Source organism: Prionailurus bengalensis, chromosome A2 (assembly GCF_016509475.1).
Source record: "Prionailurus bengalensis isolate Pbe53 chromosome A2, Fcat_Pben_1.1_paternal_pri, whole genome shotgun sequence".
NCBI lineage: Eukaryota > Metazoa > Chordata > Mammalia > Carnivora > Felidae > Prionailurus > Prionailurus bengalensis.
The window spans coordinates 153,305,225-153,322,569 of record NC_057348.1 but is presented as its reverse complement, the minus strand read 5'-3'; the positions used below and the strand labels follow the sequence as shown (position 1 = coordinate 153,322,569).

General features: G+C 46.9%; 1 protein-coding gene across 1 annotated transcript in view; it reads left to right on the top strand.

The window, feature by feature from the left end:
- KIAA1549 (KIAA1549 ortholog) overlaps positions 1 to 17,345 on the top strand; it is a 163,013-nt gene that overhangs the window by 68,569 nt on the left and 77,099 nt on the right. The window contains exons 3-9 of the mRNA XM_043589639.1: positions 1,025 to 3,694; positions 8,120 to 8,208; positions 9,297 to 9,474; positions 10,951 to 11,081; positions 13,454 to 13,637; positions 14,870 to 14,929; positions 16,402 to 16,550. Of these exons, the coding sequence (XP_043445574.1) occupies positions 1,025 to 3,694; positions 8,120 to 8,208; positions 9,297 to 9,474; positions 10,951 to 11,081; positions 13,454 to 13,637; positions 14,870 to 14,929; positions 16,402 to 16,550 (3,461 nt within the window). The remainder of the gene's footprint in view (positions 1 to 1,024; positions 3,695 to 8,119; positions 8,209 to 9,296; positions 9,475 to 10,950; positions 11,082 to 13,453; positions 13,638 to 14,869; positions 14,930 to 16,401; positions 16,551 to 17,345) is intronic.

The following is a 17,345-nucleotide window of genomic DNA, read 5'->3' as shown; positions in this document are numbered from 1 at the left end:
CACATAACAGAACTTGGTTCTCAGACACCATTCATTCATTCATTCATTTATGCATTCATTCATTTAGCAGACATGTATTGAGCTCTGACTATATGTCAGTTACTGTGCTAGGCACTGGGAAGGCAGATCAACTGTCCTTGTCTTCAGGAAGCTTGCAGTGTAATGAGCAGACAGTTAATTTAAGTGAGGCCTGCTAAGGGATACGACAGGTAAGAAGCCTTGGGAGAGGCACTCACTCCACTTTAGAGCATTGAAGGAGGAGGCAGTATCTGTGTTGCATCTGCAGGGCCAGTAGGAATAATCCCGGTGGAGAGCCGGGGAAGGGCATCCCAGGCAGAGGGACAAGAATGTGCAGAAATCCCTAAGCCAGAGGGAGTTTGGATGGGCCAGAGTGTAGTCAGGAAGGTGTGAGAGTGGAACAGGGAATGATGGGAGCCGAGCCTGGAGGGAGTCTGGGGCCTTGGTGTGGGTGGCCCTAAACTAGGATCTTTTGAACTCTCTTACCTGCGTAGAGAGTGATGCTTTCAGGGTTCTCGTGTTCATTTCTCTTGAGAGCCGGCTCTTGTGGAAGAGAAGGAATGTGGGCTTGGAATTCAAGGCAGGCTTCTCTTGAGGTTCTCACTCCACCTCTGTCTGGGTGATCATGTAATTGATTTAGTTACTTTCTCTCATCTCTCTTTCTTGTGTGATAAATGAGACAGAATGGACCACACAGCCTTCTAAGACCTCCTCCATTTCCGGTATTCTGTGGTGTCGTTTGAAAGTAAGAGAAAAAATGGCAGGATCTGCTTCCACACAAGCTGAAGTGAAGGTGGTGCTCACATTGATGAATATTTGTGGATATTACCCTGACGGTTGTTCTGGCAATTTCTGGCTCCCAATTAGCCGTTTCACTTCCAACTGTGAATTGTACATATTCATAGTCGAGTGGATATTTGTTCAGTGAATAAATTCTTACATCTGAAACAAAGCGTTAGCAGTATGGCTTTGATTGCAACTAACCCAGCTTTTATTCTCTCTGTAGATGAGCTCTTTCTGGAACAGCACAACCTCTCTTTATCCTCCGTGGAGCTCACGATGAAGAAAAGCACCGTGCACAGCACTGCACATGTGGCCTTAACAGAAACTGCTCCAGGGTCCCAGCAAAGCCCTTCTCTCCAGGTCACATCATCTCCATCTGCCACTATTTTTGATACAGTCTTTTTAAACCCAGGAACACTGACCCAAAGTATGGCAGATCACAGCAGCCTTGTGGCCAATTATGTGTCGATGATGAGCAGTGAGGTGGTCAGAGATGATGATGAAATGGATAACTTTTTGCCGGAAACTCCCTGGGCCACTTCGCGCCTGGTTTCTCCGCTACAGCATCTCCCAGTCAGCCCGCCAGTGCTGACTCCCTCTTTGCCCATTATTTCTTTCCAGGATGAGCAAATGACGTCAGCCTGGCAAAACACAGTGCCACAGCCAACAACGTATGCCGAGTCCGCCAGTCATTTCAGTGCTTTTTGGTCAGCCTTTTCCACTTCTGAGGGCATACTGCCGCGTCCCAGTAGGAATTTGGTGCTTTATCCTACTGACACTTACGGGCACTCGGCAAGCAGGACTTTGCCGGAGATCGCGGCTTCAGGAACAGAGGATGGAGAAACCCTTCTTTCTGGCTCTCTGGCCGCACAGCCTCCGCTGTCAGGCAGTGGCATCCCTCCACAGGCTTTTCCCTCCTGGGACGAGGTCTCCCCACCTCCGGAGGATGTTCTGGCCACAGGCACGGACAGATACCCCGACATGCCTACGGCTCTGAGTCGCAGTCTGGAAGAAACCATCTTTCCAAGAACAGACCCCGCTGCAAGTCTGGCACAGACAGCCCTTGCCTGTGGCCGCGGCCGTACAAAGTCGGCTTTGTTCTCATCTCTCGCGCTTGTGTCCTTTTCTGCTCGGCCAGCGGATGTTTCTTATAACCCCTTTCTTCCCGGCAGCGCCAGGGAAGCGTCAGGGTTGCCTGGCGAGTCAGGCGTCCTGAGGCCCGTGGAAGACACTCACGTCCCGAGCCCGGCGGCTCCGTTCAGGCCGTACACGTGGTGCGTGTCCTGCGCCGTGGCGTCGCCTCGGCACGTTGCGTCAGCGAGCGTGGTGGAGAAAGACGTCGGATCAGGGGATGGTGCCCTGACGGTGACCACGCTGGGAGTGAGCAGCCTCTCTCCGCCGAGCAGCAGAGTAGGGGACTTCCCTGAATTTGAAGACGATCCCCAGGAATTTAATACACTTTTCCCCTCCCGACCGGTTATTCCTCTTTCTTCTCCATCCGCGGGCATCTCGGGAGCCAGCGTCGGTCTTTCGGCCGACGACGTGGGTACGGGGAGCGTTGGGACCACTCAAGCGGATCCTTCCCGCGGCCGCCTCTCGGTGCCAGTGTCACCCGATACTGCCACTCTGGGCTCCTCCTCTGTCCCCGAAAGCCCAGGAACGCCCCCCGGCGTGACAGCCGTGTTTCCCTCGCTCCTCGGCAGCGTGCTCCCTGACTCGGGCACAGCAAACCGGAACACGCCGTCGCCCGCTAGCAGAGACCAAGGTCCTTTCATGTCTTCTACTCGGGGATCGTCAGTAGAGCCTTCACTCTCCCTCGACTGGGAGCCCGGCAGCTCTTCCCAACATGTCACCGGCCTCGGTCTGGATTCCGCATCCAGTTTTTTCTCAACTCCACCCCTGGAACCCAGCAGTTGGGTGTCTCCATCTTCAGAAACACTTGCCTCTCCGTCTTCAGGGACATCGAGTGATGCGTCGGCCTTCATTTCTCAGGCGTTTTCTTCCTTGGTTGAGACACTCCCGTTGTCCGACTCTGTCGATTTGGAGGCCCCTCCGCTTTCCGTTCCTAATCCCACGAGCTCTGAATTTTCGCAGCTCTGGCCAAGTTCAGACCTTCTTTCAAATACATTCACTTTTCTTCCTGGTTACTCTGAAATGCCCCTACTCTCCAGCTTCCCTTCGGGTTCTCTCAAGGTCTCTGAGGCGTCCACGGTTTTGCTGACCGGTCCCGAAGGTCATTTTACCTCAGCCCTCACTGAAACTACCTCCTATCTTGAGTGGTCACTCATTGCCCATGAATCGGCGGTCACCACCCTGGCGCCCTCCAGTTCTGGGCCCACCCTCGACATTTTGACCGTTGGGACTCACTCCGCATCACCTCTGACTGCTTTTCGTACAACCCCCGTTGTCGTGGAGTCTTCCCTCTTTCCAACCCCGCTACCTTCCAGCGACAGTGTCAGCGCTTCGGACGGTCACACGTCGGTCTTACCCTCTTTCTCCAAAGTCATTCCCGGCACTACGCTCCCAGTCACCGATGTGTACCCGTCGTCAGCCTCCTCGTTTGTTTCTGAGGCAAGCCCCTCACCTCTTCCAACAGAGCCAGTCCCCGTGGGCCCATCGTTCACACCCACAGACTTGCCAGTGCTCGCCTCCACTGATCCGAGCACCCCCACCGCCGGTGCTGCCCCTGGGGATACTGTGGACGGCAGCACCCTGAGCAGCAGAACCACGAGTCGGAATCCCCATGAGAGCAGCTCTGTGCACCCCCCACCATCCCTTCATCCTGTGCCCACCTCCACTTCTGAAGCAGCGGTTCATAGTCCAGCACTGGTCACCACCAAGCCGCCGTATGTGTGTGATATTACGGTTCCCGATGCCTATCTGATCACAACTGGTAAGGCCCTGTTTCGAGTCACTTCTCTTGGTTGGGGCGATCTCTCTTCGGTGCTTGGATGGAATGTTCCAAGACACGGCATCCTGGGAAAGAGCACGGGCTTCGGGCCCGGAGAGCTCTTGGGCAGTAGCCCTCACTCCTTCGCCTTTCTCCTGTGAGTTCTCTGGACACTTAACGAGTCTCTCTACACCTTGGTTTCCTCCACTATTAAACGAGGACGATCATGGCACGTACTTCATTGGGTTATTAAAGATTTAAATGCATCACTGCATATAAAATACTTAACCTAGCGTTTGGCACGTAAGAAACACCCACAGAGTACTACATGTTCGTTAATAGTAGCAGTAAGAAAAATAAAAGATTTAAACGACCGTAGAAACATCTGCTAGGATCTTTGTCTTTGGAACTCGTAACCCAGTGCACGCGTAGTTGGTGTCGTGAAAACAAAAACCTTCAGGTGTGGTTCGAGCAGTTAGTTGGGCAAATGTGTAAGGGCAGCTGCTGTAATTTCTTCCTAATTTATTATTCTTTTCGTTAAGGGGGCCGCTGTGCTCTTACATGTTCCTGGAAATGTCGTTTGGATCCTGAGAATCCAAGAATGAAACAGAGAGCAGCCCCGTGTCCTCTGATCTCGGTCCACAGACTTTTATCTCTGCCCCTTGTCCACAGCCTGAGTGATTAGCTTCAAGCAGACGCTTCCCCCGCATCTGCCCCACTGCTGTAGTCCCACGAAATCGGAGAGAACAGGGAAAGGTGGGGTGAGGAAGGAGATCACGTCAGTGAGGTGAACCATGTATCCTCTGCTCATCATGGCGGAGACCCCATCCTCTGAGATGGTGGGAGCAGCTGAAGCCTGTGTTCTCCTAACTCCCTCCCTCTCCCAAACAAGGAAGTATTTGTGAATTCATGTGACAAATAATTATTGAGCACTTCAGCATGCGTGAGGTGTCTTTAGAAGGTTTAAGGGTTATCTAGATGAATGATGTGGTTCTGACCTTCAAGGAGCTTAGATTCTAGCAGGGTGGACACGAGCCATGTTTTCTTGGTGGCTGTGATAAGAATGGTTGAAGCTGTTCAAGAAGAGTTCTAGAAGAGTGGCCCTGGGATGATGAGGGATGGGTTTGGAAGGATGTGAATTGGACTGACACACTCAAGAAGGCTGTCGTCTGGAGATGGAAGAAAGTGTCCTCATGGTGGAGGGTGTGAGCACAGGTGGAGAGGTCAGACAGCCCAAGGAGGTTCAGCTTGGCTGGTAATTAGGCTGTGCAGTGGGAGGAGGAGGTAATTATGCTAGGAAATGAGGTTGGGGCAAGTGATAAACGTTCATCTAGGGGATAACAGTAGTCCCGATGAGAGAGAAGAGTTTCTTATAGACATGATACTTTTTCTGCCTTTCTACAAAACTATTTCATATGGTCCGCTACAAGAAGCTCATTGAAAGAGCTACTGAAAGCTTCTTTATTTCTTGAATTCCATGAGATTTATTGATACTTAGAGTTGCAGTGTGTCCTTTCAAATTAAAAAAAAATTGTTTTCAGTGTTTATTTTTTGAGAGACAGAGCGTGAGGGGAGGAGGGGGAGAGAGAGAGAGAGGGAGACGTACAATCCGAAGCAGGCTCCAGGCTCCGAGCTGTCAGCACAGAGTCCGGCACAGGGCTCGAACTCATAAACTGTGAGATCGCGACCTGAACCGAAGTCGGACACTTAACTGACTGAGCCACCCAGGCGACCCTCAAATTTTTCTACAAATAATGAGAAACCATTTTAGAAGTATCTCTTAAGGATATCATATATAGAATGGATTAACTTTCATATAGGACATACAGTTAGTGGATTTGGCATCTTTTGTTAGGGATTGTGTATTTTTTAATAGCCTTTGGGGTAAACTTGACCCACTGTAAATGTACACATCAGCAGTTTTAGTAAATGTGTAGAGTTGTGCATAGGTACCCAGGCTGTTGCATTACGGTTTTTTTGCTACGTTGTATTAAAAAAAATTTTTTTTAATGTTTGTTTATTTTTAAGAGACAAAGCACAAGTGGGGGAGGGGCAGAGAGAGAAGGAGACACAGAATCGGAAGCAGGCTCCAAGCTCTGAGCTGTCATCACAGAACCAGAGGCGGGGCTTAAACTGGAGGGGCTCGAACTCACGAGTTATGAGCTCATGACCTGAGCTGAAGTCAGATACTCAATCGACTGAGCCACCCAGGCGCCCCTGCATTGTATTTTTAAATGGAAACAAATGCTATCTTTGACCCATAAGAAGGATCACTTTGTGTAGAATCCTCATTTAGATTTGGCCTTGGTTTCTTTTAGGTAATTACGTAAAAGAGAGAGAGGGTTGGGGTGAGTACTTGTCCTCTGAAAGGGTTCTTTTTATGGAGTTCTGTAGTAAAAGTAAGAACACTCTGTTGATCCTTAGTGGACTCTTGGGAGAGCACTTGACTGGATATATCTTTTTCTTTTTTCTTTTTTTATTTTTTTGAGTTTACTCATTTTGAAAGAGAGAGAGAGAGAGCAGGGGAGGGGCAGACAGAGGTGGAGAGAGAGAATCCCAAGCAGGCTCTGCGTTGTCAGTACAGAGCCGGATGAGGGGCTTGAGCTCAGGAAATGGGAGATCATGACCTGAGCTGAAACCAAGAGCCCGGTACTTAACCGACTGTGCCACTCAGGTGCCCCCGACGGCATGTATCTTTGAAGGGGTGAGGCTGTGCTTCCCACTCAGGACCTGACAGACCCTGGCCGCCCCTTTTGCCTCTCTTGGCCTAAATTAGATCTTTGGAGAAACTGTGAGATATATGTTGCCGACGATCCTTTTCCCCCAAAGACTCCTGCACGTATAACCTGATGTTACAGTTTTAGGTCTTACCCAGATTAACCAGAGAAGGTGGAGTTGATCATGGTGGGCCGTGTGGACTATTCAGAGTAATATTTGGATGGTTCTCCCGAGTGATACCTTTATTTATTAAAAAAAAATTTTTGTTTAATGTTTTTATTTAGTTTTGAGACAGAGAGAGACAGAGCATGAGCAGGGGAGGGGCAGAGAGAGAGGGAGACACAGAATCCAAGGCAGGCTCCAGTCTCTGAGCTGTCAGCACAGAGCCCGACGCGGGGCTCGGACTCACAGACTGTGAGACCATGACCTGAGCTGAAGTCGACTGCTTAACTGACGGAGCCACCCAGGTGTCCCCCCGAGTGATACCTTTAGATGGGGCTATGTACGATGTGTGCTTCCTCGTGTCCTCTTTTGGGTTTATCTGTCACTGATTTTCCATTCTGTCTCTACATTCCCCAAGTTCAGCTTTTGAGATCTTTCCTCCCTCTTTCCCTCTCTCCATTCCTCCGTGCCTCCGTCCCTCCCTTCCTTCTTCCTTTCATTTGCTTTTTTCCTTCCTACTCATTTTTGTCTTTCCCTTTAAAATCAGTGTTGCAGTCTAGTTCTCCTGGAGCCCATGCAGACCAGGCCAAGCTGGCCATTGGTGTCACTCAGCAAGGCAGTCAGGGTGTCTGGATTTGTTCTCCTGGTCTCATGAACTCTCATTTTCTGAGTGTTACTGATCAGTAGAGAAAACAATCAAATGTAACTTAAACGTTTGGGTTTTTTCAAAGAATGAAAGATACAGCATGATTCTGTCTCTAGTTTTAAAAACTTAGACTAGGGAAGAGGGAAACTGAATCATAATTTCAAATGTATTTAGATTCCGCATTATGAGAAGTTAATGGAAGAGGAAAGAAAAAATGGGGAAGAGAAGGGGGAGCAGGACATGTTTCCAAACCCCGAGAAAGAGGCTTACTTATTACAGATTTTAAAATAGAATTTCTTAGATGTGAAAGGAGAGTTAAATATAGCTAGACTGTGTTATAAGAAATATTTTACTTCCTACATGAAATTTTAATACATGGGAATTGTGAACATCTTTTCCCCCATTACTAGTGAAATCCCTTCACTTCCCGTGTTGAAAAGCTGGGGTAGGAGACCTCATTTTATAGTGGGAGGGGTCATCTAGTTTTGTTGAGTAACATCTTAAGGCCTTCTAAAATATTCCTGCTGAGCGTTTTTAAAACTTGGTGTTTTACCATTAGGGACATAGCCAAGAGAAAAATCTACTATTTGCCCAGTCGACAATGAGAACTCTGTGTTCTTTGTTCCCTGGCGGGGCCCCAGCCACTGATCCCTGGTCTCAGCCCCTGGGGCAGAGACAGTCGAGGGTTTTCTTAGTGTGGTGAGCACGGTTTACCTGGTAGCCTCAAGATCCGCTGCTGTTCCTCTCTTCTTCCTAGTCTGGACCTTATTTTAAAAAATGGTTCTGGGCCCTGCTGTCGCAGTTTGGCACAGCATGGGCTCTGCCTTGGGGACCAGAAGTGTGATGCCCACAGTATTCATAATGAAACTGATGTGCATTTGGTGGTCGGCTTTGCCTTGCAGTGCTGGCCCGGAGAGCCGTGCAGGAGTACATCATTACGTCCATCAAAGAGGTGTTGAGGATCCACTTCAACCGTGCTGTGGAGCTCAAGGTGGGTCCCTGTGGCCCTGGAGCCCAGGTTAACGGCACCTGTCCGTCCTAGCACCCGCTTTCCTCTCCCCCCTCCTCCTGTTGGTGAACACCTGCCCCTGCTTTGGATAGCCATTCAAACGTCACTTTTATCGGGGAAGCCCTGATCTCATGTGAGGCCAGGTGTAGTCCACTGGAGAGATGTGTTGGCAGAATTGGAGGAAAAAGTCTCTAAGACCAGAGATGGGGATGATGATGTGATGCTTTTGCGCCCCTCGATTTACATAAAAGGACTTGGATTAGAATTTGAATTAGATGTTAGAATGAGCGCATATGCATATATCTGTACACTCAGTGAGATAGAGGTAGATTTCCGTACGTTTTACAGTGGCCCCTGTGCTCATACCTCCTGTCCTGTGGTGAGGTCAGAGAGCCACGCTGTAGACCTGCACCATCCTGAACAGAGCCACGAGCCACACGTGGTTCCCGAGCACGTGACATTTGGGCTTGTCTGAATCGAGATGTGCTGTCAGTCCAAAATTTACACAGGATTTCAAAGACGAGTGAAGAAAGAAATGTAAACTATCTCACCAGTGATTTTTTAGGTTGACCACATGTTGAAATGTCATTTCAGATATATTGGGTGAAGTAAAATTCATTTCACCTGTTCTTTTTATGTTGTTTAATGTGGCTACTAGAAATTTCAAAGTTGAGTTTGTGGCTCATGAATGTCTTTTGGCTAGCACTGCTCAACAGAATAAGGGCTCCTTTATATGTGGATTAAATGCGACAACTTTGAAGTTAACCTTGTAAAATACAAAATTCTCCATAACTCATTATTCAGTTCATATTATTGGCTGCTCTTCTTTTTTGCTGTCTTTGCTTTTATAATTTTATGCTGTTTTTGAGAAGGTCGGCGGGTCTGTAAAAGGGAAAACTAAAATAAAATTTTGATGATCTTTGCAACCCTCCCCCTTCATTTAAAGCTCCCCATTTACTTTTCACCTTACTTACTCTGTTATTTTTCTACTTTGTACAACTTCCTTTAATTTTGAGTTACAGTACTCAAATTTGATAATTATTGTCTTTTGTATTTTTAAATTTTCATAGGTTTATGAACTGTTCGCTGACTTCACTTTCCTGGTAACATCTGGGCCTTTTGTTTACACGGCGATATCAGTCATAAATGTACTTATAAACAGTAAACTTGTACGTGACCAAACTCCTTTAATCTTGGCTGTGAAACCTTCCTTCCTTGTGCCAGAGTCCAGGTTCCAAGTGCACACGGGTGAGAAAACTGAGCATAGTTGTTTTGATTTGTCAATAAAATGTCACTGTATTTTTTATGTTTTTCAAATATTGAGGGAGGACTTAAAAATTTTTCTTTAAAATTATGGGGGTGGGAGGGAGGGGGAAGTGGGTGATGGGCATTGAGGAGGGCACCTGTTGGGATGAGCACTGGGTGTTGTATGGAAACCAATTTGACAATAAATTTCATATTAAAAAAAATAAAAAAACACGTTGTAATTATGGAAAATTTCCAGCAGATGTGAAAGTACACAGAATAGTTGAATGAGCCCCCCATGTACTCCTCATATGGCTTCAGCAAATTTCAACTCCTAAGTCAGTCTTGTTACATCTATGTGCCCTCCTCTCACATTATTTTGAAATGGCACCATGTCATCTCCCTCATAAATATTTCAGCCCATGCTTCTAAGAGATGAAGACCTTTAAAAAAAAAAATTCACGGAGCGCCTGGGTCGCTCAGTCAGTTAAGCATCTGACTTCGGCTCAGGTCATGATCTCGTGGTTCATGGGTTCAAGCCCTGCGTCGGGCTCTGTACTGACAGCTCAGAGCCTGGAGCCCGCTTCAGATTCTGTGTCTCCCTCTGTCTCTGCTCCTCTCCCACTCACGCTTTGTCTCTCTCTCTCTCTTTCAAAAATAAACATTAAAAAATGAAAAAAAAGTAAAGTCATTATATTTTTACGTAAGCTCCATGCCCAGTGTGGGGCTTGAACTCACAACCCTGAGATCAAGAGTTGTGTGCTCTACCAACTGAGCCATCCAGGCGCCCTAAGAGATGAGGACTGTTAATACACTCCATACATATCCGCGCTTGAAAAATTATCAATGTCTTCCTAGTTTTGTCCCCCAGTTTTTGTTCCCCACAGTGTTTTTTTGGAGGAGTTGAGTGTTTTAAAGTAATACCACATATCCTGTCATTTCACCTGTAACTATGTAAGATTTCACATTTCATATTTGGAATGTTTCAGTCAGTTGAATCTTTTGATGCTGATTGTGTTTCCATTAAAAAAAATTTTTTTTAATGTTTTATTCATTTTTGAGACAGAGAGAGACAGAGCATGAACAGGGGAGGGTCAGAGAGAGAGGGAGACACAGAATCTGAAACAGGCTCCAGGCTCTGAGCTGTCAGCACAGAGCCTGATGCAGGGCTCGAACTCACGGACCGTGAGATCATGACCTGAGCCGAAGTTGGATGCTCAACCGACTGAGCCACCCAGGCGCCCCTGTTTTTCCATTTTAAAATGATACGAGCCACCTTCACATCGTATATATATATGCTTGGTGCAGAGGCAGCCCTCTTAGGTTTCCGTGCTACCATACCCATCAGTGATACCTCTTAGTACTTCATCCCGTGCTATGGATGTGTTAGTTGAGCTAGATAGTATTTTTCCCGTCCTCATTCGTCAATACTAAAGCAACGCCTGGTTCGTGGGCCTGTGATTGCTTTCCTTCTCTCAGTACTTCAGTTTGTGCCTCAGAGTGTGGATACTGGCTTGTGCAGCTTCACCCAGCGCATCGAGAAAGGCCTGATGATAGCTCTTTCGGAAGTGAGCAAACACCACCAGGGGACGCATAACCTCACTGTGCAGGTGAGAATAGCGCGGGATGCAGAACAAGGTGCTTTGTCCTTGGAAGACGAACTAGCTTCACATCTTTCGTTTAGGCCATAATGCACTCTTCCTCATCTCCTCTCTTAGAAGAGGTTCTGTTCACATGAATCAAGGTTGACCTCTTTCCAGGGCCCTGAGTTCACATGGCGTGAGTAGGCTAGGCGTATTTGAAGATTGTAGAGTAACAGGATAACTAGGGAGCTCAAATGTGGCAAGCTAGAGAGCGATGAGCATATGCCAGAAATTCTAGAATGTTCTAAGAAGGAATGGTATCAACCTAAATGCCTAAATACACTAGCGTTTCACGTTGTGGAATACCATGAAATGTAGCACTTCACTCTAAAAACAGAATATAGCCACAAATTAAAGAACAGGCTTTGGGGACGCCTGGGTGGCTCAGTCAGTTAAGCAGCCAACATCGGCTCAGGTCATGATCTCATGGTCCTTGAGTTTGAGCCGTGCACTGGGCTCTGTGCTAACAGCTCAGAGCCTGGAGCCTGCTTTGGATTCTGTGTCTCCCTCTTTCTCTGCCCCTCACCAGCTCACACACTCTCTCTCTCTCTCTCAAAAATAAATAAATGTTAAAAAAAAAACAAAACAAAACAGGCTTTGTATGTATTGTATGGAAACTGCTAATGTTTTTGTATTTCTTTGATATTTTTCTCCACATTCTTTTTTCTCTTTTTCTATGACTTACACATTTTTTACAGGTTATTTATTTATTTTGAGAGAGAGAATGTAAGAGAGAGAGAGAGAGAGATTGAAAGAGGGAATCTCAAGTAGGCTCCACACTGTCAGTGCAGAGCCTGATGCAGGGCTCGAACTCACGAATTGTGAGATCATGACCTGAGCCAAAGTTGGACGCTTAACCAACTGAGCCACCCAGGTCCCCTCTACAATTTATATTAAATAGATTTTGGTGTACCTGGATCCACCTTTCATATTTCTTATTTTTTCTTCTATGGTCCATCTCTTTTGAAAATTCCCCATTTTTACAGATTTTCTAAACTTTGTCCCCTGAAGTCATTAATTTCATCTTCAGCTGCATCCATCATGTTTTTCAGTCCCTCTGCTGAATTTTCTTTCAGCTATCCTTTGTTGTTGTTGTTGTTCTTTGCTCCTTTTTCTTTGTGGCTTCTCCTGCAAAGATGCAGGATTACCTTGAATGAAGATGCGCTATCGCCTGGAAAAGTCTCTGAGGAGATTACTGAGAATTTGCTAGAAGTTGCCTTCTGGTTCCCAAGTTGTCTCTGTTTTCTCTGCAGCTGTTGTTCTGTGTTGATCTTGTTCCTTTGGGTTCGTGCTCCTAGTTTACTGTAAATATTTGGAGACCGTGGGTTGGTCGCCGTTAGGAGTGAAGAAGCAGGTTGTTGATTTTGGCCGCTCTCCCCTTCAGCTGTGGTGTCTGTGTCTGTATCCGCCCTGTCTCCTGCTGGGAAAATTCGCTGGAGCACCGGGTGGGGCAGAGTATGCCACTGCAGGTGGTGGGACAGACTGGGACCCCCGCCTCCCTGTAGGATAAGGGTTCCTGGGGATGGAGCGCTTCGGTGTAATTTTCACCGCAGCTCTGCTCTTTTTTTCCTTTTGTTTCCTTCTCTGTCTCTTGTGTGCATTGGGGTTATCGCAGTCTCGCCCCACCTTCTTGTTAGGGTCCAAACCCACAGTCTTTAAGCTTGCTCTGACGGGAAGATCCTTTCTGCCCAGGGAGCGGTTTTTTTGGGCCGGTCAGGGTGAAGATGTGGCTGCCGCCAGCTCCTGTGTGTTGGCCTGTGTGTGGCAGTTAGAAAGGAAAGAAGAGGGACAAAGTCAACTCGACTTCTTGGCACACAGGCTTTGATTAATTGTCCTGATTGTCTCCTCTGGTGACCGTTCCTGCAGAGCTCTCCTGGGGCAGCCAGCTCTTGGCTCCTGGGCTCCAGGCCTGTGTGTGGTTTGGGTCTCAGTTCCCTCAGTTCTGGCTTCTATCATGATGATCCCACCCTCTCTCCATCTTCCAGGAATTTGACAGAATCTCTGATTTTCTTCCATTCTCAGCCCTGTTGTGGGTTTACTCCCCTTTGTTCAGCTATATTGTTATTTCAGTGGGGATTTGGGGTGGGAGGGAGCGGGAGGGACTATAAATACTTGTGTTCAGTGCACCACCCAATGTAAAAAACATTTTCAGTAAACAGAATTTTAAGTATCGCAGATGGGAACCAGGTGGTGAAGCCAGTTCGTTCCTTTGAAAACGTTACCTCCTTCAAAAAAAAAACAAAAAAAATCAACGAGAGAAATGGTGAGGGAGAAATCACAGGCTTTTAGCCGAATGTTTTGCTTCCTTTTGGAAGCTCATCCCACCTTCCTTCTTTCAGATCTTGAATGTCACCATGGGTGCTTCCAGGCCGGCTCCTCGGCGGGGCCCGGTGAATATCGTCTTTGCGGTCAGAGGCGCGCAGGGGTTTTTGAACGGGACGGAAGTGAGCCAGCTGCTCAGGAACTTGAGCGTGGTGGAGTTCAGTTTCTACCTGGGATACCCAGTGCTCCAGATTGCTGAACGTGAGTACTGCCGTTGCCTGAATCCCTGGGGAAGTGACCACGGATATTTTCATTGCTGGACCTCTTCTTTTCACTTGAAATATTTGGCTGAAATCCAGACTATAAATCAGCTAAAATTGGAGCTTCTCAGAGTCAAGGCAGGGTCCCCAGAGCCCTCCTCACCCCCAGGCCTGGGTGTAGTATTGTCTTTTGAGAGTAACCTGGGCTGTTAAAGATGAGGACAGTTCTGGAAAAGGTGAAGCCCAGAGGCACAGAGAGCAGACCTGTGGTTGCCAGGGGTGATGCGTGGGAGGAAAGCTAGACAGCAAGAGAGTAGCAGAAGGCAATTTTGAGGGGGGCTGATGTGCCTGTTCTGTTCTTTATGGTGGCGGTGGTTATGCAAATTTGTGCGTTTGTCCAAAGCCATAAAACTGTATCCTAAAAAAGAGTAAAATTTACTGCATGTACATGTAAAACTGAAAAAAAAAAAAAAGGAATAATAAACAACACCAAACAAAACCTTTCTTCCTGGCTGAAGCAGTTAGATTCACGGTGCAAATGGAGTGGGGGTGGGGGTGGGGAAAACGTTTACTTCAAAAAAACAGCAGATTCCAGAGTTGAAGTCAGGCAAAAAAAAAAACCCCACATCAAATTCTTTTTCAAAATGGAACAGCCAAATGGTCTAAGGACCTTTCTGTGTTTTAGTGTGCTGTTAATTAAATTAGAAAGAGTAACTTATCAAATGCAAGAGCAGGCAGGGAGAGAATTGTTCTTTACAAATAGCATCTTTCAGTTCTGTGCAGTGCAGGTAGGGATAAAATAATAAGTATGTGGGACAGCCGGGGTGCCCTGGGACTATCCCAGGCAAGCCAGGACCCTGAGTCATTGGGTCCCTGAGTCATTGCTGGGAAAGCCTAGGGCCCTGGGGAACACAGTGTGAAAAACCATTGCTCTGGAACTATGAGATTTCAAGGGGACCTTGTGGGCGGGCTCTCTCTGTGAAGCACTGTCCACAGTGTCACTCAAACAAGCCTTCTATTTCTTTCTCTGTGTCTTTCTCCTGGAGACTCTCGTGCTCAGAAACTGCATATTGTCTGTGCCTTCACACCAGTCTGGCATCTTGTTCTTCCATATTGTGTGCTCGGTAGTTTAGGAAAGTCAGTGTGCTGTGACTTACCGGGTACTCCCTAGACTTACCTTTCTGATGGTTGCAAACCTGCTTTTTACAGATTTCCCTCTTTTTCTTTTTATAGCCTTCCAGTACCCACAGCTCAACTTATCCCAGCTGCTGAAGTCCTCTTGGGTGAGAACAGGTATATTTAACTTACATAATGTTTTGGAAACTGTAAGAATAAAAAAGTCTGTGCAGGCGTATTGAGCACGATACTGCCTTTCTTGTTTCCGAGTCCTAAATTCAGGGCATAATGTACCTTAAATTCCTGGCAAAGAATGAATGAGAAAGGAATTCGGATTCAGCTGTGGCAACGCGCCCCACTGAGTTATGGCACAAAAAGAATTGGCTTTCTTTAAAATTCATACGTCAGGTCCGGGGGAACGTCTATCAAGAATTGACCGTCTTCTGATCCAGAACAGGATGAGGTTCCAAAGCAAGGATTTCTTTTTTTCTAAAAAGCCTTATTTATTTGGTTGTATGAGGATGAAAGCTTGGTGAGCAAGTAAGAAGCTTTTTTGTTTTGTTTTTGGTTTTTTTTTTTTTTTTTTTTTTTAAGAAGCTTTTTTAAAAGTTGTGTGGGCCTGGGTCAGATATTTATAGCTGTGGCATTGCAGATAAAGGCTTTCTAACTGGGTAATCAAAGTGTAAGAGGTAGTTACACCCTCACTGTGCGCCCAGCATGTGAGCGGCACAGTAAGTAACTGGTCGGGGGGACGAAGCATGTACAGTGGTCATGGTCACAACTTATGGGTTCTCGGTACCTGCAGACCCTCCTCACTTCACATACAACAGCCCGTGTAAAGGCTCCACCTCTTTGATAGTACAGTGGCACCATTTTCCAGATACTTTCCTTTTCATTTTAGTTTTTTAGAGAGACAGAGAGCAAGCAGGGGAGGGGCAGAGAGAAAGAGACACATAGAGTCTGAAGCAGTCTCCAGGCTCTGAGCTGTCGGCACAGAGCCCAACGTAGGGCTCGAACCCACGAACTGCGACATCATGACCTGAGCTGAAGTCAGACATTTAACGGACTGAGCCACCCAGGCGCCCCTCCGGATAATTTTCAAAGCACTTAAGGGACTTGTCTGTGGTCCTGTCTCAGAGCAGATTTGAGCCAGTTCTGGTTGAAAAGCACATGCCTTTTTCTCCTGTAATACGCCGACCAGCCCGTTATCTGTTCGATAATCTTGTTTATGGCAGATGGCTTAAGGCAGGCACCCTTCTCTCTTGGGTCAGTTTACGAGTCTAAGTCTTGAGTCAAGATAACATATGAACTCAGACCATTTCCAGAAGTTTTGAAATAAGTGCAAATAAAATGTTTGATCTTGTGTGGGAGTTCTTAGCTCCAAAGCTCTTCCACTGCTGAGTTCCTGGGACTTGTGGCCACCAGTTTGTGTAGCACTTGGAGCTTGGAGCTGTAAATGAGACTTCTGAGCAGCCCTTCCTGGCTCCCTGTGACCCTGTCCACATTCCCTTTTTCTCCTCTTAGTGTGTCCTCCCTAGGGACTGGCACTCCATAGCAACCCTATGTTAACATCTCCTGCACACGCACCCATTTTTCCTCCACTGCTAACTTGTTTTGGCGCCTGCATGTGTTTTGTTTTGTGAATGTAGTTCTCCTGGGCGTTGTCGAGAAGCAGCTCCAGAATGAAGTGTTTCAGGCTGAGATGGAACGCAAACTGGCTCAGCTGCTCAGCGAGGTGTCCACCCGGAGGCGGATGTGGAGAAGGGCCACCATCGCTGCCGGGAACAGCATCGTGCAGGTACTCTGAGAAGGCCAAGGGAGGAGGGGCGGAGGGGGGAGGTGCTCGTCTAAAAACACGCTGTGTTTTCATGCAAATGGAAAGTGCCGTGGGAAAATTCTCATTTAGACTGGTGGCAGTATCAGGTAGTGGCTGAACGTGGGAGCATTTCAGTTCAACTAGCGTCTAGACAAATAGACCCCGTGGGGAGCAGAGGAAAGGAAGTGTGTCACTGGGTTGCCCTGCCATCAGGTGACCTTATTTGCAGAGTAGTTTTTTAATTACCAAAAATGTCCATTTTATGCAGTGGAAGTATTATTAATAGCATCTTCGCTGTAAATCATCCAGTTGGAAGAGACCTTAAGCCATCGGAGAGAGGAGAATTTCGTGCCCTCTCTGCAGGCACTTCATCCTTCCTGCCTCCTGTCAACCGTGGTTGTTTCGTATTACCCAGTGGTCTTCACTTTTTTTTTTAATTGAAGCAAAATTGATAGATACCATTATATTAGTTTCAGGGGTGCAAGATAATGATTGGATATTTGCATACACTCCATCGTGACTGCCACAGTAAGTCTAGGTACCTACCATCTGTCACCATACGTCTCATTTTGTAAACTAGCAGAAAGGTTATGAATGACAGAACCGAAAAATGATCTGTGAAGAAATTCACATGCTCACAGAGAGTCGGAGGTTCGGGCTGTAATTTATTCCCATCTCAATGTGAATTATGTTATTTTTGGATTTTTTTTTTCTTTTTTGACTGCTGACTTACAGAGCTAGCAAACTGGGATATTTAGAGCCATGGCATTGCAGAGG